Source organism: Macaca fascicularis, chromosome 4 (genome assembly GCF_037993035.2).
Source record: "Macaca fascicularis isolate 582-1 chromosome 4, T2T-MFA8v1.1".
Taxonomy (NCBI): domain Eukaryota; kingdom Metazoa; phylum Chordata; class Mammalia; order Primates; family Cercopithecidae; genus Macaca; species Macaca fascicularis.
The window spans coordinates 70134691-70158455 of record NC_088378.1 but is presented as its reverse complement, the minus strand read 5'-3'; the positions used below and the strand labels follow the sequence as shown (position 1 = coordinate 70158455).

At 39.3% G+C, this 23765-nt stretch overlaps 1 protein-coding gene across 7 annotated transcripts in view; it reads left to right on the top strand.

Annotated features, from left to right (window-relative positions):
• Positions 1-13706, top strand: part of LIN28B (lin-28 homolog B) — a 139137-nt gene extending 125431 nt beyond the window's left edge. For all 7 annotated transcript variants that reach the window (XM_065543662.1, XM_015449028.3, XM_015449027.3 and 4 more), the window contains one exon: positions 8771-13706. In XM_065543662.1, coding sequence (XP_065399734.1) covers positions 8771-9134 — 364 coding nt within the window. In that variant the 3' untranslated portion in view covers positions 9135-13706. The remainder of the gene's footprint in view (positions 1-8770) is intronic.
• The last annotated feature ends 10059 nt before the right edge of the window (positions 13707-23765 follow it).

Here is a 23765-nt window from a genome sequence, read left to right as displayed (position 1 = left end):
ATAGTTGATGGCATTAATCAGAGAAAGTGTCCAAAAGCTAATAAACCTAAGGCAATCCAAAAACCAGTCAGGAGAAGATATTAAATGAGATAAAATGTGTAAATCTTAACCATCCAGCTAACTATTCACATACCTTTCATTGGCATCTAATACAAAGTTGTGCACATAGTAGATATTCTTCAGGTTTTTTTTTGTCCATTTGGTTTTCATTTGATTCTATGAAAATGATTAAATGAATATTATAAGCAGTTGAATCCACTAGCAGACAATGTATCTAGTTAATTTCTCATCATATAATCAGGTGATAAAAGAGGTTAGAACACTAGTTGATAAATTTTTTAAAAAATTAGTTTAGTTGATCTGCAATCTGAGCTTTAGGGGAGACATAGAATATTCATTTCTACTGCCAGCAGTTCAGAGTTTGAATTTACTTTGGTTCCATGTCACCACAGGCTGATCCCTGCTTGTTACGCTGAACAGTACTAGACAATACAGAGCCATCCAAACACACATGATTTGTTATGCAACAGAAAGAACCAAATGGCAATTATACTAACTGAATTTTGCTTTTTGTTTAATAATATTGAGCACCTACCCATAGGGTGGTCTGATTAAACAGGTTTAAATACTATCTTTTATGGACTTCCTTTTCTTTGGGTATAGAAAACAGAGTGAGCAGTAGTTATCTTATTAATGGCATTCTTTTAAGCACAATGTAGTTTAGACATTAGATAGGGTTTTAAAAAATTACATACCTAATCATTTTTATAAAAAACAGAGATCTTGTTATTATATTTATACTGACAAGAAAGTAATTTTCTATTTAAATGCCAACAGAGGCCGAACACAGTGGCTCACACCTGTAATCCCAGCACTTTGGGAGGCCGAGGCAGGCAGATCACTTGAGGCCAGGAGTTTGAGACCAGCCTGGCCAACATAGTGAAACCCTGACTCTACTAAAAATACAAAAAATTAGCTGGGTGTGGTGGTGCACACCTGTAATCCCAGCTACCCAGGAGGCTGAGGCATGAGAATCATTTGAACCTGGGAGGTGGAGGTTGCAGTGAGCCAAGATCGTGCCACTGCACTCCAGCCTGGGCAACAGAGTGAGACCGTATCTCAAAAAACAAAACAAACAAACAAAAAATCAGAATTTGGCCATGAGGAGAAATGTTTGCAAGAGCATGTCCATACTAAACAAATTTATATGCTGGTCAAAATTATTTTAGATGTAGGCAATAGAAGATGGAGAATTAAAAGAGTTATTGTGGGAAATTAGTAATTGTTAATTGGTAATGATGGTGAAATTTAGGGAAAGTAGCTATTGATTAAGGAGCTGTAAATTGGCTAGGTGCAGTGGCTCGTGCCTCTAATCCCAGCACTTTGGAGAACCAAGGTGGGAGGATTACTTGGGCCCAGGAGTTCAAGACCAGACTGGGTAACAAAGTGACAGCCCGTCTCTACAAAAAGAATTAAAAAAAAAAATTAGCCAAGCATGTTGGCACGCACCTGTAGTCCCAGCTGCTGAGGGATGCTGAGCCCTGATTGTGGCACTGCAGTCCAGCCTGGGTAACAGAGCAAGACCCTGTCTCAAAAAAAAAAAAAAAAAGAAAAAGCTGTAAGTTATCCATTTTGATGACACGAGTATACATCGAACCTGTTCTTGATTGATAAATTATAAATTGAACAGAGAAACTATATCTGAAGTTAAACTCAGTGGGTTTTTGCAGTGTGTACCTTCCAGGCATCAGTGATGGTAAAAGGTTGAGGAGCTTTTCTGCCATCACAACCAGAAATTTCAATGATCCATTCTCAATAAGGAAATAAGAGATATATACACACACTTCTTCCCTCCCTCACTTACTCCCTTCTTTCCTTCTCTTTCCCTTCCTCCTTCCCTCCTTCCATTCCTCCCCTCTTTTCCTTTCTGAGGCATGAGTGAGTAACCTGTTGAAAACTGTTTTGAGAGATGTATTCTCTTTTGAACCACATTCCTTGTAGTGGGAAATGTAGTGGTAAGATTGTCAGTGCAACACTTGTGTTTGTTAATAGCTGTAGTTCTCAAGTAGCTGCACATCACCATCTCCTGGGAAACTTAAAAAGTAGTTATGCTTAGGGCATCATCCTCAAAGATTCTGATTTAATTTGTCTAGAGTAGGACCCAGGCATTAGTATTTTTTGAAAGCTTCCAAAATGATTTTGAGTCACTGGTAGACAGACTCACTGTCAGATGACTAGCAATAATAATGAAGGTCAATTACAAAATGGCAATGGAGTTTTGTAATTATAATTGCTCTTTTTCTTTTTTAATTACATAAGTAATATAAGTTCTTTCTTGTTATTTAAAAAAGAAATTATACAAAAATTTACAGAGAAAAAGTGAAATGCCAGCAAGGCATGGTGGCTAATGCCTGTAATCCTAGCACATTGGGAGGCCAAAATGGGAGGGACTGCTTGAGCCCAGGAGTTAAGACACCAGCTCGGGCAACATGGCAAAACTCTCTCTCTACCAATAAAACCACACACAGACACACACACACAGGTGGTGTACACCTGTAGTCTCAGCTGCTAGGGAGTCTGAGGTAGAGGATGATGGAGTCTGGGAGGTCCGGGCTGCAGTGAGCCGTTACCACACCACTGCATTCCAGCCTGGGCAACAGCTAGACCTTGTCTCAAAAAAAAAAATGAAATGCCCTTTCACTGTACTATTTTCCCTGGATGTAGCCACTCTTTGTCAGTTCACTGTCTTCCCTCCCAATGGTTTTTTCATTCATTCATTCATTCATTCATTTGATGGAGTCTTGCCTTGTCACCCAGGCTGGAGTGCAGTGGTGTAATCTCGGCTCACTGCAACCTCCGCCTCCTGGGTTTAAGTGATTCTCCTGCCTCAGCTTCCCGAGTAGCTGGAATTATAGGCATGCACTACCATGCCTGGCTAAGTTTTGTGTTGTTAGTAGAGACGGAGTTTCACTGTGTTGGCCAGACTGGTCTCAATCTCCTGACCTTGTGATCAGGAATGCCCGCCTAGGCCTTCCAAAGTGCTGAGATTACAGGCATGAGCCACTGCACCTGGCCGGTTTTTACATGTGTTTGAAAATGCACACAATTACTTATAATCATGTCTAATGTCTTTGAAACAAATGTGATCATACTGTATTTACGTATTATGCCATGGTTCGCTTTTTTTACTTAACAGTTTGTCTTGGAGATCTTTCCATGTCAATACATATAAATTTACCTCAATTTTTAAAAAATTATTTCATTATTCTACTATCTGCAAATGTTTTTTGGTATTATGTGGCTTTGTTTTTTATTTTAACAAGTTTATAGCTTAATAATAACAATTGGTTATTGTTAGCATTGTTATTATAATTTAATTTTTCTAACTTTTTACCAGTATGGACAATGCTCTTATTAATATCTTAGTACCTGAATCACTGTGTTTATCAGTGAATATTCCTGTAGAGCAAATTCCTGGAGTGAGAGTTACTAGGTCAGATAGTATATGTATTAATATTTTCAAATATGCTGTCAAATTGTCCTCCAAGGGAGGCAGTCTCAATTTACATTCACTCCAACCAATAGAATCTGATTGCAATATTTCAGAGCCTAAGTAAATCATTCATACTGCAGTATGATTTAATGGGCTAACTAAAATTTCCATCTTCTCTCTTTTGACTGGAATTTTATTGAGTCAGTTTGATAGCACTGATCATATAGCATGTCAGCTTGAAATTCCAATTTACAATCTTAAACATATGATTAAAGAGAATAGAAAAAGTATTCACACATTTTTTAGACCAAGTTTTTCAACATGTAAAGTGTAGGAGAGATGAAAAGAAAATCCAGCCTTGGCAGTGAAAAAAATCTGGACTGGACTACTCCCAGTCTTTTGTTTTATAGATGGGATGCTCAAAGAAAGACGCTGACCTCCCCAGTAACAAAGTCTCAAGAAAAATCTACAATTCTGTGTGTGTGTGTGTGTGTGTGTGTGTATTAGTATTTTAAATTCCAGATCCTAGATATTTTAGACTTACATATAATAAAATTACATCAGTATTCTTGGGTATAGCATTTTTATATAATCAAAATGGAAGTGAAATTTAATTGTTTTCAATTAAAATTCCCTTCTAGGTAATCCCTAAATTTCTTCATCCATACAATTTAGATATTGTAGTTCCCAATTCATAAAGTTTGGGGGAGGATTAAATTATATAACACATTAAAAACCTTTAGCACAGTGTCTGGAATTTAGTAAGCTCTCAGTGAATTGAACCTGTTTATTATTTCTGTTATTACCATTTTAGTTACCTTAAAAGTATGTTAAAGTATGTTTATATAGAATATTTTGTTTTTAGCATGAATTAAGGTAAAAGAGGGGCATGATGCTGGCTTCTATATTCCTGAAGATCCAAATGAAAACTTTTCTGATGTTAAATGTGATCCAAATGAAAACTTTTCTGATGTTAAATGTGTATTTATTATCTAGGAAACGTTTTTTTCTTTTTTTGAGACGGAGTCTCGCTCTGTCGCCTGGGCTGGAGTGCAGTGGCTGGATCTCAGCTCACTGCAAGCTCCGCCTCCCAGGTTTACACCATTCTCCTGCCTCAGCCTCCCGTGTAGCTGGGACTACAGGCGCCCGCCACCTCGCCCAGCTAGTTTTTTGTATTTTTTTAATAGAGACAGGGTTTCACCATGTTAGCCAGGATAGTCTCGATCTCCTGACCTCGTGATCTGCCCGCTTTGGCCTCCCAAAGTGCTGTGATTACAGACGTGAGCCACCGCACCCGGTCTTAAAATCTTAAATTTTAAATCTTATTTTGATAGTGTCTCAAAAAAGTTGGCTTTGATTTGATTGTTATTTATCTTCTATCTTTAAATGTTCCTTAAATAAGAAATAATACTTGTAGAATGTGCTAGCTCATTAGAATATCAGTATTTATAAAATGATTTTATGAAGAACTTGATAACTTTCTAAGATTAAACTGAACATTTTTGTTTATTTTATCTTTGTTTGTTTGTTAAAACAGAGTCTAGCCCTGTTGCCCAGGCTGGAGTGCAGTGGAGCAATCTTGGCTCACTGCAACCTCTGCCTCTCTGGTTCAAGCAATTCTCCTGCCTCAGCCTCCTGAGTAGCTGGAACTACAGGTGTGCCCCGCCACGCCTGGCTAATTTTTTGTATTTTTAGTAGAGATGGGGTTTTGCCATGTGTGTGACCAGGCTGGTCTCAAACTCCTGACCTTAAGTGATCTGCCCGCCTCAGCCTCCCAAAAGTGCTGGGGTTACAGGTGTGAGCCACTGCGCCTGGCCTATTTTATCTTTACTTGTAATGCATGAGAAAATACCCTTTGTGCCATTGGTTCAGCATTTAATAAAGTACTTAACATGAATAATTTTATTTTTTATGTTGGACTATGGAAATATATAATAAAGTATGAGTATAATTTTCTTTGTATGGTCTTTTGCTTGTGTGAGACTGTGTCCTTACATTTCTTAAGCATGTAGCTGAACATGGACACACATGCTATTTTTATGCTAACATCACAATGTAAAATTCATTCAGACTACAAAGGCAAACTGATGTGGAAAAGTATGGAGGGTGAACAAAGGGGACTAAAATCATGTATAGCTTGTATGGAAATCATGTATAGCTTGTATGGAGTATATAGTTGTGGTATGATTTGTGAGCTGCAACATAGCTGAACATTTCTATTTTGGTGTCAGTCCCTTGGGAAGGAAGGGGTTTCATAATGGAGAGTGATCTCTACTCTTAGTAAGAGTGATTGACATGGAATGATTAAATAGAAGAGAATATAAATACCACTCCTCCCCTTTTAAGGCTAAGCACATAGACACTAAATGCAAATCTTTTCAGTGTGGAAGACAGTCTGGCCTAATGATAGCACATATCAGAAAAGCCAAGGGGATGAATTAACTATGCAGATCAAAATGTAAGGAAACCAAAATTATATAGCATCCTTAAAAATAACTTTTATAGCCCATATCTAATGGTGAATGCACAGATAGAGGGTAATTGAAGATCGCAGTTGTGAAAGCAGAGTACTGACATCAGGCTCCTGGTCAGTGAGCAGGCAGAATGGCTCCCTGAATTGGATAGCGCAGTGCCCACCATGGTGACTGATAAAACCGATGTGTCCGCTGGAGAGCCAGCCTATTACTGAAGCCTTTAACCTCTTTTTTCTCTCTTTGAAAATGAGCTCCTGAGTGGAAGGTATCCTCAAGGAAGTGAATTTAATTCAAAAGAAGATACTTTATAGATGGGCAAATTTAATTTAAGAATTCACTTCTCTATTGTAGAGGAGAACTGTGTGGGAAAATATATTATTATAAGTAATGTGGTTATATCTTTCAAATATGTCATTTTTGAGTTGTTATTTTGAAAACCTGAATTTTAAGCATTAGCGAGTAATCTTGATTATTTAATCTTACACTCTCATAGAACATATGGCTGAAACTATTAAATCTGCTGTATTATATTAAGATATGTAATTGTACAATGAATAATTTAACTACAACATGTGATTTCTTGTTTTTTTTCCCCCTTTTTGAAAATATGATTCAGTCTCTCCTAAGATAAATACTTGTTAATTGTTGCAAAGAATAAAAGCCCATCTTATCAATTCATTATTCTAAATTACATAAGGTAACATTGCTAACTGGAGAAGCAGGCAATAGTTACCCTAAGTTTTGCCAATTAAAAAATTCACCGTTTAATTTATCCCAGAAGATAAAATACTAAATATTCTATATATACTGCTTAGTAGGTTGTTAGTACATTAGTAGTTTGTCTTTTAAATATAAGGTAGTATAAATTATTGTTTGATGTTCTCACACACATATAAATATAAGTCATTATAATTCATTTTTTGTTGTCAGTCTGGACTTAAACCAATTTCCTCAGTTAACCCTTTTATTTTTTGTTTGTTTGTTTTTTGTTTTTCTTTTTTTTTATTTGGAGAGGGAGTCTCACTCTGTCACCAGGCTGGAGTGCAGTGGCACAATCTCGGCTCACTGCAACCTCCGCCTCCCAGGTTCAAGCAATTCTCCTGCCTCAGCCTCCCGAGTAGCTTGGGACTACAAGCGTGCGCCACCACGCCCAGCTAATTTTTGTATTTTTAGTAGAGTCAGGGTTTCACCATGTTGGCGAGAATGGTCTGGATCTCCTGACCTCGTAATCTGCCTCCCAATCTCGGTCTCCCAAAGTGCTGGGATTACAAGCGTGACCCACCGCCGCCCAGCCAGTTAACACATTTTATTATTTTTTAAAAACGTTATAACTTGTCCGGGTGCGGTGGCTCACACCTGTAATCCCAGCACTTTGGGAGGTAGAGGCAGGCGGATCACTTGAGGTCAGGAGTTCGAGACCAGCCTGGCTAAACATGGTGAAACCCTGTCTCTACCAAAAATACAAAAACTAGCCGGGCATGGTGGCACATGCCTGCAATCCTAGCTACTCCTGAGGCTGAGGCAGGAGAGTCACCCAAACCCAGGAGGCGGATGTTGCAGTGAACCAAGATCACTACACTCCAGCCTGGGCAACAGAATGAGATTGTATCTCAAAAAAAAAAAAAAAATTATAACCTGTTGTTCTTTGTGCTTCATAAATGAAATTTATGGAGTCATAAATGTATTTGGAAAATAAAATAGCTCTTAAAATATTTCATTTGGAGACAAGTCATTAAACAAATTCTATGTTTAACAATCAGATTTAAAACCTTTAGTAAATATAAATTTTTCTTAGTTTCTTCCACTTATGGTCTTTTGTTATTTTTAATATAAAATTTTAGAAGAAAATCTGATTGAAATTGAACAAATATACCTCTGAATAAATTTTCTTGCTTAGCTTTTCCTTGCCAAACTAAAAGCTGAACTTTCAGACATCTAATACAAAGCCATGTCTTCAATGTGCATTCACATATTATGGATGGATTTCCATTTATTTTAACTTAAAAGAGATCACCCTGAAAGAAAGCTAATTTCTTACAAAAGGAAAAGAAAGTAAACTTTTCTCATCATTGAACTAGCATGAACTTTTATTAATTCAATCTAAGTATTTAGAAACTTTCTTTTTTTAGCACTGTTCTGATTCAGACATTTACTCTATTGCTCTAAAATTGCTTGGTAATTTGCCAGATATCATCCTGACTTTCTGACTAAACTCTGACTTTCTTATATATCAAATTTCACTGCACTACTTAATTTTATACAAAGGAAAACATTTTTTTTCCAGTTTAGCTGGTTTCTGCAGTCAAAATAATTAACATTCGAAGAAGTGTTAAACTCTTAAAATTTAATTTGGTCTAAAATTTTCCCAATTTCTGAGTGAATTGCCACTTTGTATCATGCCAACAGCTGTATTTCTACACTCTTGTTTTTAAAACTGGCTGGTTGTTTTTTGTTGAATATTTGCTGCCCTCTAGTGGGCTAAAATGGTTCTTTTAAAATGACCAGATAGTGTCAAATTTAAAGGAATCATTTCTATATGGAAGTGATTAAATATTCTTTCATGTTTTAATACTCTTGTTTTTCACTGTGTTTAGTTATGTCTCACACAACTAAGTTTTTAACCTCGCGAGAACATTTTGGAGATAGTCTTTGAACCAACAGTGTAAACAATGATAAATACTTTTAAGAAGGCACATTAAAATAAGCTTGTCTCATTGATAGTTTGTGTGTCTTCACATTTTAAAATGTGTTTTTGGATACATGCTGCCTACTTCTAAGATGTTTTCATCTTTTTGCCTTGCAGATGCTACAACTGTGGTGGCCTTGATCATCATGCTAAGGAATGTAGTCTACCTCCTCAGCCAAAGAAGTGCCATTACTGTCAGAGCATCATGCACATGGTGGCAAACTGCCCACATAAAAATGTTGCACAGCCACCCGTGAGTTCTCAGGGAAGACAGGAAGCAGAATCCCAGCCATGCACTTCAACTCTCCCTCGAGAAGTGGGAGGCGGGCATGGCTGTACATCACCACCTCAGGAGGCTAGGGCAGAGATCTCAGAACGGTCAGGCAGGTCACCTCAAGAAGCTTCCTCCACAAAGTCATCTACAGCACCAGAAGAGCAAAGCAAAAAGGGGCCTTCAGTTCAAAAAAGGAAAAAGACATAACAGGTCTTCTTCATATGTTCTTTCCTTTTACCCTGTTGCAAAGTCTACCTCATGCAAGTATAGGGGAACAGTATTTCACAAGCAGTAGCTGACCTGGGATTTTAACCACTATTGGGGAACTGTGAATTTTTTAAACAGACAAATCACTCTAAGCAAATTACATTTGAGCAGGGTGTCATGTTTTATGTTAATTCAGAGAGTAAGATACTATGTCTGTCAATATGTGCATGTGTGAGAGGGAGAGAGCCTGAGTCTGTGTGTGTACATGAGAATTTTATATAGAAATGTACACATATATATAAAGAGCCTTTGTCTTTATATATTTGTGTATAGATCAAAGCACACACCCTCCCTCATGTAATTGGATATTTCCAAGAATTGAAAACCCATGTGAAGCATTATAGATAGTTTTAAATTTAACCCACTGGAGTTTTCTTGAAATACCACTTCTTTTATATTATATAAAAATAAAAACATGACTGTTACTTTTTGTGTGAACCAAAGGATACTTCAGATCTCAGAGCTGCCAACTATGGGGTACTATAGGTTTTTAAGACATCCAGTTCTCCCGAATTTGGGATTGCCTCTTTTTCTTGAAATTTCTGGAGTGGTATTTTTTCCCCCCTCTTTGAAGGCAGTACCTTAACTTCGTATGCCTCTGACTGCCATAAGCTTTTTTGATTCTGGGATACATAACTCCACAAAAGACAATGAATGTGTAATTTGTGCCGATATTTCACTGTTTTAAATTCTATGTTTGATTGTAAAATTAGAGCCTAGTAAGAGAAATGAAGGGGAGGATCATCTTAGTGACTTGTTTTCAGTAGTATTTTCATACCAGCTTCTTGTAACCTTTTCCATGATGTGAGGGTTGTAAGGGATTGTGTGGCAACAGCAGCTTCCCTTGGCTAAGTCAATCTTCTACCCATTGCTTAGAGCAGGTAGCCCTCCTTATTTACTGCTGAAGACCTTAGAGAACTCCAATTGTTTGACGTATATTTTTGGTGGCTGTTTTTTTTGTTCCTCCTGGAGAGTTATCTAACTTGTTTCTAAAACAAACAAGCAGCACAGAAATGAATGAAATACCAGGGTTGAGAATTAAAATTAAATGGATGTTCACAATTGCCCAATATATATGACCTGTGAATGATATGAAGAAAGGCAGTGTTCAGTGGCAGTTAACAAGAGTGACAAGCCTGGGGCAGAGGTACCAAACCTCTCCCACCAGAGAGCTGGAAGTATTTTATACAGTAACTTTGAACCTCTGGAAGTTACCTCCAATGCTTATTCTGAAGTAACCTATATGGTGGATGCAGGATGAACATTCAGTGCTAGGGAGAATCTTCTCAGGTTGGTTCTCAGAGTGATAAACTGGCTAGGGACCAGTTATAGTATTGGTCCCATTAGGTTTCGGTCATGGAAAAAAAAATTATTTTGGGGTCATCCTGGCTCTAGATGTTATGGGCAAATTTCTGAAACATCTGCAAGAAGGTACCAGTTAATTATAGTGCTTAATATTGGGAATAATATTAAGCATTATAATTATAATGTATGGGCCTGTTGGTGTAAGCTCAGATAATTAAATAAAAATAGCATGACTCAAATGAGACATATTCTGCTGAACAGTTTCTACTTCCTCTCCCTCCTGTCCTGTCATGGGAGACGTATATAGTTACTGCTGTTTCAGCAAGCCACCATAAGAAGAAAAATGCCTCAGGTTGGGTTGCCAGTCCTTTACAACTCAGCTTGAATTTCACAACAGTGATTGTGAGAATCTGCGTGGTATACACTGAAATATCGGTGTGCTGTGATGCAAAGCTTACCTTTGACGATATTGAATGTGATATAGCTGTAGAGAAGTACTTCCTTGCCTTATGTGAGGATTTCAAGCTTATTTAAATTATGTAGACAAATCAAAGTGGCATTGCTTAATTTTTAGCAGGCATAATAAGCAAGTTAACAATAAAATGCAAAACATGATAAGCATTGCTCAATTTTTAGCAGGTATAATAAGCAGGTTAACAGTAAAAATGCAAAACATGATAGATAAGTCACTTTGAAAATTCAAACCAAAGTTCCTTCACCTTATGGAAATAGGAAATTATGGACTTGAAAATTGGACATTTCCTGTTTACAAAAAGAAATTTAGAGCTAAAATCATGGTAAAAAAATAGAAACACTTGAGAACTATGGTCTTTATGGGTGCAATTTGAAATCCTTTTCATCATCTTACCAGACTGAACTAAGAGCACATACCAAACCTATCTTATGGTTGAAAGTTGGGGTTTATTTTTTATATGAGAATATTATCACTATTACATAACATACTCAGGACAAAGAACTTTGCTCAGGGAACATACCATATAATATTTTTGGTGTTTCTTTACAGACTAGTCTACAGTCCTGCTTACTCAAAACAAACCAAATAACTTATACCTTTATATAAGTATTATGTACTGATGATAGTAACTACCTCTGAGTTTGACATAGATCAAAATTTTTGAATATCAGATATCAGTTATCCTATTTTTATTTCATTTGAAAACTCCTCTAAAGCAGATTCCCTCAACTCCGTGCATATGTGAATATCACTGATGTGAACACATTGTTCATTTACATAGGTAAAATATTCTGTTTACAGCAAAAGGCTACCTCATAGTTGATGCATAGCACACCTGTATGTATGCTGTTCCAGCCTGACAGGTGGCTGATAATTCTCTGGTACAGAACCTGTTTATCTGTATTATAAATAGCAATCCACAACTGCATGTTTCTGACAAACACTTGTGAATAATGAAGCATCTCGTTTTAGTTAGCAAAGTCTCCAAACATCTCCTTAAAATAATCATGTATTTAGTTTAAAGAATTATGGGCACTGTTCAACTTAAGAACTTAAGCAAAACAGAACACGGAAGCAGTCTTAGAAGCATCTCTTTGCCCAGAGGCGGAGGTCGGAAGGAGTAGCAGGGAGAGGGGTTGGTTTATGCAGGTATTTGTGCTAGGCAAAGAGTTTAAAAGATGCCAATGTCCTTCATTTACTGTCTGTGCTGCCCTGAAGCCAAGCGTCTTGCAGCATTATAGCCCCAGGCACATAACTAACTAGCACTGGCTTGCCAAGGAATGAACATGCAATGCCATTACTAGCTATTGAGGGTAAAGGGTCTGTGTGAAGCATCACTTTGCGGGGATTACTAATGGTGGGGCAGCAGGTCTGTGAATTCAGTTATCTCTTGACCTCACCCTTATGTCAACACAAATGTAATTCCTAAACAAGATGCAATTCCTAAACAAGATGCATTGCCAGTCTCTTAGCCCTGTAAGCTAATCATTTGTACATGGCAGACTATAATGAAAACATTTTTATACTTGGATTTCTAGTCTTCACTAGAAGACCTTGGACGTATTTTTGCAGTTGAAAGATTTAGAAAGATTTTTACCTGCTTATAACTTGGAAGTTTAGCGTGCAATGTAAGAAAAAAGATCAAGAAATGTCATGTTATTAGCATCAGTCCACCTCCAATATTGCCAATATTATTTTTATTCTGGCTCAGTTTTATTTTGCACCAGGGCAGCCCCAAGTTACTGCTGGTTGTATTTAGTTTGTGAATAGGAGCCCATAAGTGTTAATAGACTTTGTAACATTCACTGTAAGATGAATTATACAGGACATGGGAAATCTCATTAAGTCTTAAAGTTAATTTAAATTAATTTATCTGTTTTCTCTAAGAAATGTTTATCATAAAATATATATGTGTATTTCCCCTTTGGTTATAAAATTTGGGAAAGTATGTACAAGTGCAGCTGCACTGACTTTAATTTTCTAGATGTCTTAATGAGATTTATTTGTTTTAGAGAAGAACATCTGTTAAAAGCATCAAACTCTGTCTTACATAGCTGTCAACAGCCTCTTTAAGATGTGGTGGTTGTATGATCTGTGTCATAATTGTTCAGTTAGAGTGAGAAGTTGACCTATGATTCATTTTTAAATTTTATATTTGGAACAAAGCTGCAAGTTATGGTAAAGTACTGTACTGTGAGAAAGTATTATGATATTTAATGCATCTGTGGCTTAACACTTGTGAGAGTTACCAGCTTGAAAATGATGGTGTTGACTACCTCTTGAATCACTTCCATCTATCAACCACTGGCACCTACCACCAAGCTGGCTTCAATTAGTATGTGTTTCTTTTTGGTATTAACAACTCTAACCATACTAGAGACCAAAGTGAACCCTGATTTTTATATGTCTTTAATAATGGTGTTTTATCTAGTGTTTTTAAATTATCCTGTGTAGTATTTAGATTACCTCATTGTCCATTTTGATTCATGCTGTTTACAAGTGAAAATAAAAACACTTGAACTGTATGTTTTTAAAAGATAAGGGGTAGATGTTTGGAATGCATTTCACTTGCGTGCAGTCATCTGGAGGGACTGAAGCACTGTTTGCCTTTCTGTACACTCTGGGTTTTATATTCTCATTTCATGCCTAATGTCGTATTCTGTCAATTATGGATATGCTGGCGTTTAAAAAAATTACTTGATTAAAAATAAAACATATAACATTGGCATTTATGATGGGTTTTGGAGATTTTTTATGATGTGTGTTCTTACTAAGTGAAAGGATAAAAGGCCATTTAGGCAGTGTTTTACATCAGTTGGAGCATAAGTTAAATGATATTAACATATCCTCAGTGGTGAGTATTAACATGGAACTTACTCCAACAATACAGATGCTGAATAAATGTAGTCTAAGTGAAGGAAGAAGGAAAGGTGGAAGCTGCCATCACTCAGAATTGTCCAGCAGAGATTGTGCAAGCTTGTGAATGAATAAAGGCACATACTTTACATGGTCAGGAAGAGTGGTTTGAAGCAAAATATTCAAAGCCTATTGAAGAAATCATTTTAGAATTTTTCTACAGGTTTTTTTCTAATAAAGAATTTGAAAAGAAAAAGGCAAATTATATCAGTACCAAATATCTAAAATGCGAATGTAGATTTATCAAACCATGAATGCAGTATTGATGTACTATAACAAACCATTTGGTAAAACTATTGAGTTCTATAAATTGGCCAGTTCCACAATCAAACTTATTTTCCTCTCTACACCTGGATGATTTCTTCTTTTGATGATCTGTTATAACTCTTATTTTATTTTAAAATCTGGTAAAATCACATAACATAAAATTTACTGTCTTTACCTTTTTTTTTTTTTTTTTTTTTTTTAAGATGAGGTCTCATTCTGTTGCCCAGGCTGGAGTGCAGTGGTGCAATCGTAGCTTAGTGCAGGCTCAAATTCCTAGATTTGAGCGATCCTCCCACTTCAGCCTCTTGAGTAGCTGGACTACAGATGCGCACCATGCCCAGCTAATTTTTTTTTTTTTTTTTAGAGAGATGGAGTCTTGCTTTGCTGCCCAGGCTGGTCTTGAACTCCTGGCTTCAAGCAGTCCTCCCTCCTCAGCCTCCCAAAGGACTGGGATTACAAGTGAGCCACCATGCCTAGCCTTAACCATTTTTGATTGCTAAGTATATTCACATTCTTGTACAACCATGTATGATTCACTTTTCTTTGAATGTGAAGGGCTTTTTGTACTTTCGAGAATATGGAAAACCTTTAAACCTTAAAAATATACGTAATCCCATCATCTGAAAGTAACCAATAGCAGCTTTTATTAATTTATATTTAGTATATGGAAAAAAATTTTTTTTCTTTTTGTGAGACAGGGTCTTGCTTTGTCACCCAAGCTGGAGTGCAGCGGCACAACCACGGCTCACTGCAGCCTCAACCTCCCCAGGTTCAAGTGATTCTTCCAGCTCAGCCTCCCAAGTAGCTGGGACTATAGGCCTACACCACCACGCCTGGCTACTTTTTTGCATTTTTTGTAGAGATGGTAAAATCACAAAACAAAAATTTACTATCTTGTGGCCCAGGCTGGTCTTGAACTCCTGGGCTCAATTGATCCTTCTGCCTTGGCCTCCCAAAGTGCTGGAATTACAGGTATGAACCACCCCCACCCCCCCGGCTGATTTGTAAATTTTTTGTAGGGACAGTTTCCCTATGTTAGCCAGGCTAATCTTTAACTCCTGGCTTCAAGGATCCCACCTCAGCCTCACAAAGTGTTGGGATTACAGGCATGAGCCACCACACCTGGCTGAAAAGCTTAAAAAAAAAATTTATATATATAGAGATACATATATATGTGTGTATATAAAATAGACTATATATGTGTGTATATATACATATATAGACATATATATACACACACACATAATCCCATTGCCTAGAAATAACCATTGGCATTTTTAATTTTCTTCTGCTTATATATATACACACACACACACACACGAGAGTGTGTTATTTTTGAGACATAGTCTCGCTCTGTCACCAGGCTGGAGACCAGTGGCACAATCTCGGCACACTGCAACCTCCACCTTCCAGGTTCAAGCGATTCTCCAGCTGGGACTGTAGACGCGTGCTACTGCGTCCGGCTGATTTTGTGTTTTTAGTAGAGGATTTCACCATGTTAGCCAGGCTGGGTCTCGAACTCCTGACCTCGGGTGATCCATCTGTTTTGGCCTCCAAAAGTGCTGGGATTACACGCGTGAACCACCACGCCCTACCGGAGTTTATACATAGAAGAATTTGATCATTAAAACAAATAGTCCAATATGCTTACGTAATTAATGTTGCTTTTTTTTTTTTTTTTCGAATAAAGAAGAGCTGTAAGGCACATTCAGGATAACAGGAAGACCCAGCCAGAATCCCAGGCGCCCTTCTCTGTACAGAGTACTACGTTTCCTGCCCCTGTCTGTGTCTCCCGTGTAAGCTTTTTGTAAGGGCCTTTGTATGAAGCTTTTGCTTGCTAGGCTACTAAATCAAAGCAGTGCTGTGTGATAGCCACCATTTTGTGATCGATTCTGCTCCTGATTGCCTGTTAGTTTTGTAAAATATTCCTCAAAAACTCTGTGGGGTTTCTTGTTTGCTTTGCTTTCTAGAAATAATTGAAAATTCTTAAAACTTTCACAGTTGCTCAAATGTAATTTCTGTCATCCTCAATTTAGAAATCAGTATGTTGCCCTTTCTCATCCTCTCCTGTCTCTCTCTCTCTCTCTCTCTCTCTCTCTCACACACACACACACACACACACACACACACACACACTCTTTCTGAATTAGTTTGGACTGCCTGGGAAATGGTAAATGTTTCTGTGGCTGCATAGCAGGCATGTTTCTTAACACAATACAGGATAGTTTATTATATTTATAGTGTGTTTTGTTTCTAAAATTACTCAAAATTCCTGGAAGATGTGGGCTGTTTTCTGAAGGTCAAGGGCTTCCATTTCTAGTTAATTTCTGAGCTGCTCAGCATCTGTAGCTATATACGCCTGCTCCAGTTTGTAAAAGTTATTTAAAACACAAACTCCAACCTTGGAGGTTTTGCTTACATCCCAAATCATATGATTTGTTTTCTTTTGTCAAGAAGAAGGAAGAGGCCTGTTAAAGTAAGGACAATGCCCAAAGTCAAAGTCCAGGGAAAGACTATTTCACACTTAAGAATCAAACCACATTTCTATGTGACTTGGTGCCAGTAGACATACTGTTGACCTGTCCTTTCATAATGCTTTTCCACCTTCACTTCTAGAAGTGCAGCCTCTCCCCCACTGCCAGTATGTCAGATATTTCAAGTGTTATTTATCACTTTCTTTCTTCTTTCTTACTCTGTTTTTCTTTTCTTTTTCTTTCTTTCTCTTTCTTTCTTCCTTTCTTCTTTCTTTTTCTTTCTTTCTTTCTTTCTTTTTTTTTTTTTTTTGATGCAGTCTCGCTCTCTTCCCCAGGCTGGAGTGCAGTGGTACGATCTCAGCTCACTGCAACCTCTGCCTCCCGGGTTCAAGCTATTCTTGTGTCTCAGCCTCCCAAGTAACTGGGATTCCAGGTGCGCACCACTGCTCTCAGCTAATGTTTTGTGTTTTTAGTAGAGACAGGGATTTGCTACGTTGCCCAGGCTGGTCTCGAACTCCTGGGCTCAGGCAATCCACCCACCTCAGCCTCCCCAAGTGCTAGGATTAGGGATGTGAGCCACTGTGCCTGGTCATTTATCACTCTTTCATTGAGATCATCAGGCCACATATTAAGCCCTTATAGTTATCAATCTCCACATCGGCTCTTAAGTTCTCTCATTTCTTCATGAATTAATTCTCCACAACTTTCATTAACTAGTTCAGATATTAGTTTCGCTAGTCCCATGTTAAACTGCTTCTGCCCAAAAGCAATCAAACTCGTCCAAAAAAATCCATTTAAAACAATATTAATAAAAATCTAATTTCGATAATAATTTCCTCACAGTAAAAATCTTGGAAAATGCAGGGGAGGGGCTGCCACGTGAGAAGCTCCTGTAGCGGTGTTCTGACGACATGCCCGGCCCACGCTCTGTTTCCTTAGGTGGCTTTTGTTTGCTGAGACTGCACAGCACTAAAGGGGAAACTTACTGCTGGGAAAAATGTAACATAAAACCAAACAGTGGGAAGGGACCTTGGACTGGCATCTGGTTCAGTAGTCTGTCTCTGTCTAGGATCATACCTGACCATCCTAGATGGTAATTTCCAAAATCTGCTGGAGAAGATTCCACGAGTTTCTTTAGAAGGGAATCAGTAAACAACAACAGCAAAAATAAGTAATAACAGACTATGCGCCAATGTCAGATTATATAAGAGATCCCATTTAGATGGATACTCAATTTTCCATGATGTGGTTATTACGCATTGCATGGCTGTACCAAAATATCTCATGTACCCTGTAAATATATACGCCTACTACATACCCACAGAAACTAAAAAATAATTTAAAAAGATGCCATTTAAAGGGACCATATCGACAGCCTGCAGTGTTTCTTTTTAGTAAGACATTTCTTAATGGAACACTATCCCTACTAAAATTTTCTTCAAGGCTTATGTAAAAGATGTCCTAAGTAACACAATCTAGAAAGCATGTCATAATGTACTCCAATGTGCAGTGGGCCTTTAGAAGTGTAAAAATTCCTTATGGTTAAGGTGAAAGTCTGACTTTTAAGAAACTGTAGAACTGGAATTGACTGATTCTGAAGAAAGATTGAACATGATGCACGTCAGTTGTTGCTTAACACCACCAGAGGGCACTCTTCACTTGCTCTCTGAAACAATTTTATTTTACATCCCCTCATAGCTATAATACTCTTTTGAGTATCTGAATATCCATATGATTGATAAACTTACCTAGGAAATTTTCTGACTGAAAAAAAATGTGTAATTATAAGTAATGCCTTTTGAGCTCTTATGCAGAAGACAGGGGCTGTCAACACAGTTCACAATACTGAAGAGATAATCAGATACTGGTAACTCGTCTAGAAAAAAGTGTTTCTGAAAGTCTTCTTGTAATAAGAAACCACAGGACTGTAAACATTCAGTTACATTAAATAATCATACTGCATTATTATCCCATACATTTCTCCCCCACCTTTCAAGCTATGAGCAATATAAAGCTTCTCCCAAGCATGGTGGCTCACACCTGAAATCCCAGTGCTTTGGAGGCCAACCTGGAGGGATCACTTGAGGCCAGGAGTTCAAGACCAGCCTGATGAACATAGTGAGACCCTGTGATATGGTTTGGCTGTTCCCCACCCAAATCTCATCTTGAATTGTAGCTCTTATAATTCCCAGGTGTTGTGGGAGGGACCCCGTGGGAGATAATCGAATCGTGGAGCTGGGTCTTTCCCATGCTATTCTCGTGATAGTGAATAATTCTCACGAAAGCTGATCATTTCATAAAGGGGAGTTTCCATGCACGAGCTCCCTTCTCTTGTCTGCCACCATATGAGACATGCCTTTCACCTTCCACCACGATCGTGAGGCCTCCCCAACCATGTGGAACTGAGAGTCCATTAAACCTCTCTCTTGTGTAAAATTGTCCAGTCTTAGGTATGTCTTTATCAACAGCATGAAAACGGACTAATACAGCCTGATTCTACAAAACCTCAGCTGGGCGTGGTAGTTTGTGTCAGTAATTCCAGCTGCTTGGAAGGCTGAGGCAGGAGGATTGCTTGAGACCAGGAGTTTGATGCTGTAGTGGCTATGATCACACCACTGCACTCCAGCCTGGGAGACACAGTGAGACTGTCCAAAAAAAAAGAAAAAGAAAGAAAGAAATGCAAGACTTCTTCACTGGGATTTTATTACTGAAAACTTTGATGTTCCTCTTCTCACTCAGACATCTTAATAGGGCTGTCCATACTTCCATTATTTGAGAAGAAACAGTATCTTGTCAAAATGCTGATATCACACCCAGGTATTCTAAGTATTGGATTTAAATGTGTGCCTCTAGAAACAAGGAAAAATTAGATACAAGTTCTGAAAGAATTTTCAGGTATAATTTAATGAAGAAATATGTCTTTTACCTTCGGCTTCCATTTATGTGTCACTGATTAATGTAATAATAGCTTTTACTTTTATAGTGCTTTATAGGTGACATGGTGTTTTAAAATTTAATTCTCACAAAACCCTCCTAAGGTTAAGATGGCAGATGTCAATATTCCTATATTACCGCTGGGTTTAGGGAAATTACATTAACTACTTGGGCACAACCAGGCTTGGAGCTAGCTAGACAAGACACCTCAGAATTCTGATTTGAATCATTCTCTTCTTCTAGTCACCAGAACCAGGCAGCAAGCTTCCTTCTGACTCTTTAGAAAGATCCAGGAAGACAAGGAAGTGAGTAGGAGAGTTGAAAGGATCAAAATCACACACCAATGCGATTGCCCACATTTGCTTCTGTCTGAATGTTTCCATCCATGCCACCCATTTCTACTAGTCATTCTCTAAAGCCACTCTCATCTCATCCTGCTACCCTGTGTTTCTCTGGTTTTGTTTGTTGGTTTTTTGGTTTTTGTTTCGAGACAGAATCTCACTCTGTCGCCGGGCTGGAGTGCGGTGGCGTGATCTTGGCTCACTGCAACCTCTGCCTCCCGGGTTCAAGCGATTCTCCTGCCTCAGCCTCCCAAATAGCTGGGATTACAGACACATGCCACCACGCCCAGCTAATTTTTGTATTTCTAGTAGAGACGGGGTTTCACCATGTTGCCCAGGATGGTCTCGGTCTCCTGACCTCAGGTGATCCACCTGCCTTGGCCTCCCAAAGTGCTGGGATTACAGGAGTGAGCCACCGCACCTGGCCTTTTTTTTTTTTGAGACAGAGTTTTGCTTTTGTTTCCCAGGCTGGAGTGCAATGGCACAATCTTAGCTCACTGCTGCAACCTCCGCCTCCCGGGTTTGAGCGATTTTTCTGCCTCAGTCTCCTGAGTACCCGGGATTACAGGCGCGCACCATGCCTGGCTAATTTTTGTATTTTTAGTACAGGCGGGGTTTCACCATGTTGACCAGGCTGGTCTGGAACTCCTGATTCAAGTGATCCACCTGCTGCGGCCTCCCAAAGTGCTGGGATTACAGGCGTGAGCCACTGCGCCCGGCCGTGTTTCTTACAGCGGGAAGCAAGGTTATGAATGCACTAGCCTGCAAAGTCTGGACCTGCCAGGAGTTCCACCCAATCTTGGCATGCTTGTGCAAGGAAGTTCCTGGACCTCACCCCAGACCAGTTTCTCAAAGTTCCCATCCATATGAAGCACCTGGGGAGCTTTTAAGACTCCCGATACCCAGATGAATGGCATTTGAATCTTTTATCCCAATGTGCAGCCCGGGCTAAACCCACTGTCCTGGGTATATTGCGTCAGTATCTGTGAGGGTGGGCTCTTGGAGCTAGACTTTTAACTGGTTCCCTGAGTGACTCTTTTATAAAAAGTCTGAAAGCTGGCCAGGAGCCAATAAATACAAGCTGCTTTTCATTGGACTGTGAACAAGAATACTTGGGTTCTAGTTTTTCTTGGGTTCCATTTTCCTGGCTGTGTTTTTCATCTGCCCAGTGGGTGCAGGAGGTAGACTCAAATGATCAGACCTCAAAGCGGTCAAGAGGATCTCAAAATGCGGTTCCCTTAACAGCGGCATCAGCATCCTGCCCTGGCAACACGGCAAAACTTCGTCTCTACAAAAAATACAAAAATTAGCGAGGCGTGGTGGTGCGTGCCTGTAGTTCCAGCTTCTTGGGAGGCTGAGGCGGTAGGATCACTTGAAGCCAGGAGATCAAGGCTGCAGTGAGCTGTGATAGTGCCACCACACTCCAGCCTGGACAACAGAGGGAGGCTGTCTCAAAAAAAAAAAAAAAAAAAAAAGACAGTTATCCTCAACATAACTTTTTTGGATCAAGAGGTGACCAATAATCGCAGACATCTGAGTGCCAGCAAGGGTCCGAGGGGGTTCAGAACTTCCTGGTCCTTGGTCAGGTCATAATGCTCCTGTAAACCTTTACCAGAGTAGTTGGTTTGTTTTTTTAAAAGTATATATATACTTCCCCTTTAATCCCAGAGCTGGTTTCAAAAGCTACATGATTGCTGTTTTTGTGTTTTATCTCAGTTCTCTAAAATTATCCTAGGCTGCATGCAGGAATGGGTACAGGCCCTTTAAACAAATGGAGTTGTGTTAGTTCTTTCCCTGCTTCACTGTTACACCAGTGCTATCCATCCACTGGCTGCCTCAGAGAGGTCTCTGCAGCGCCCTCTCTCTGCCTAGTGCTTTCTGGAGCCACTGGTCTAAGTTGGAGTTGGCTCTTCTCCCTGCCCCAGGCAAACAGGTCCAGGGAGATTGCAGCCGTGAGTGTGGGCCGCTCAGGCCTCCAGCCATTTCTGCTATAAGCAGAAGGAGCCCTGGTAATAATCCCCTGCCCTGTCTGTCCTGTGGGTCCTGGCACTGACCTTTACAAGGCTCTTTACAAGGACTGTGGCTGCCAAGATTCCAGAAGGCTTAAGGATTCGATTTGACAAAGGAAAAAGGGAAAGAGGAGGACAAACATGTACTGGGTGCGAGCTATGTGTTAGGAAAGGTTCGAGTGCATATGTGAGGACACAGTGGCTCTGAACGCTTCACAGCGTTGCCTAAGATCACACTGTCAGAGCCAGTGCTCAGAACTGCTTCTGTCCAACCTCCAAGCCACATCCAGGGCAGGACTCTGCCTCCTTTTTCAGGCCTGTGCTTTTCAGCTGCTTCCATCTATGAGGGAAGTGGAGGCAAACAATGTCGATAAGAAATCAGTTTGGGACAAAATATGCTAGGACCCCATTTTTTCACAGGAATTGGTAGCTAATTTTAAAGGCCAATGTCAGATTTTAATTTTTCTTTTTTTCTAAGAAAATGCCCATCTATATAAATACATGTACAAAAAATAGAAAGTCTTACATTTTTCTATTTTAGTATGAAAACTCCTTGATAACCTAAGGAAAGGAGCTGGGAACCAGATATGCTGGTGTCCGCACACTCAACCTCCAGGAGCACTGGAGAGAAAGAGGGCCGCAGACGGGCGGGGCCTCAGTCTCAGAGGTCTGGGAGGAAGTCCCGGCTTTGTGACTTGCTGAATTGTCTTGGTAAATTCAATCTATTTGAGCTTCAGTTTCCTCCTCTGCAAAGTGGTGATCATAACTACCTTGCACAATCGTTGTGAAAATACTAAATCATATATTTTAAATGCAGTCTCTGGTAGATAATAGGCACTCAATACATGCTGGTCTCACTATCTCCCATTACACCTAATTGTTCTTACTAACAAAACATATCAGCCCTAATACGAAAAGTTAGAAGGGATCAGGTGAGAACAACAAAAGTAGTGCGAAGCATATTAAAAAAAAAAATTGGTCCCCAAGACAACAGAAGTGGTTCTTTTTTTCTTTTTATGAGATAGGGTCTCATTCCATTGCCCAGAGAGCACTGGACTACAGTGACATGATCTCAACTCACTGCAAGCTCCGCCTCCCAGGCTCAAGTAATCCTCCCACCCCAGCCTCCCAAGTAGCTGGGATTATAGGCATGCACTACCATGCTTGGTTCATTTTTGTATTTTTTTGTAGAGACAGAGTTTCGCCATGTTGGCCAGGCTGGTCTTGAACTCCTGGGCTCGAGGGATCTCCCTGCCTCAGCCTCCCAAAGTGCTGGGATTACAGGCATGAGCCACCGCGCCCGGCCTACAGAAGCAATTTTAAGAGACGTAATGTCATAGCAGATGAGTGAATTATAGTTCTGTTTTCAGCACAGTGTAGCTGGCCCCCTGGGAGGTTGAACCTGAGGTTTGTTCCCTGAGATCCTTCTGAGGTCTTGCCTCAGCCAGTCTCTACACAAATGAAATAATTATAATGTAGTCACCAACAGTTGTGAACAGCTCAGTATGCTTTCCTCATTTGCAGATAAATATCAAGAATTAAATGGCTATCATCACTTCCCCATCCAAGGTCCCTTCTTATAAGAGCTGTTTTACAGTCGTGGGACCTCCACAGACTTGGACGTGAGATAGTTTAGCCCAGTTCAAACCACTTTTGGTTCTGTTGGCCTGCCAATCAAGGAGTCAGAAGGTAAAATCCCGAGTCAAAGTGCTATGTCCTCCTGGGAGCAGGCCCCGTGCACTGGCCCAGCAATGATAAGCACCGTGGCATTTAACAGGCAGCTGGGACGAGCGAATAGACGAAGAAAATCAGAAAGACATAACTAAAAGTGGGAAAGGTGTGAATTTTCT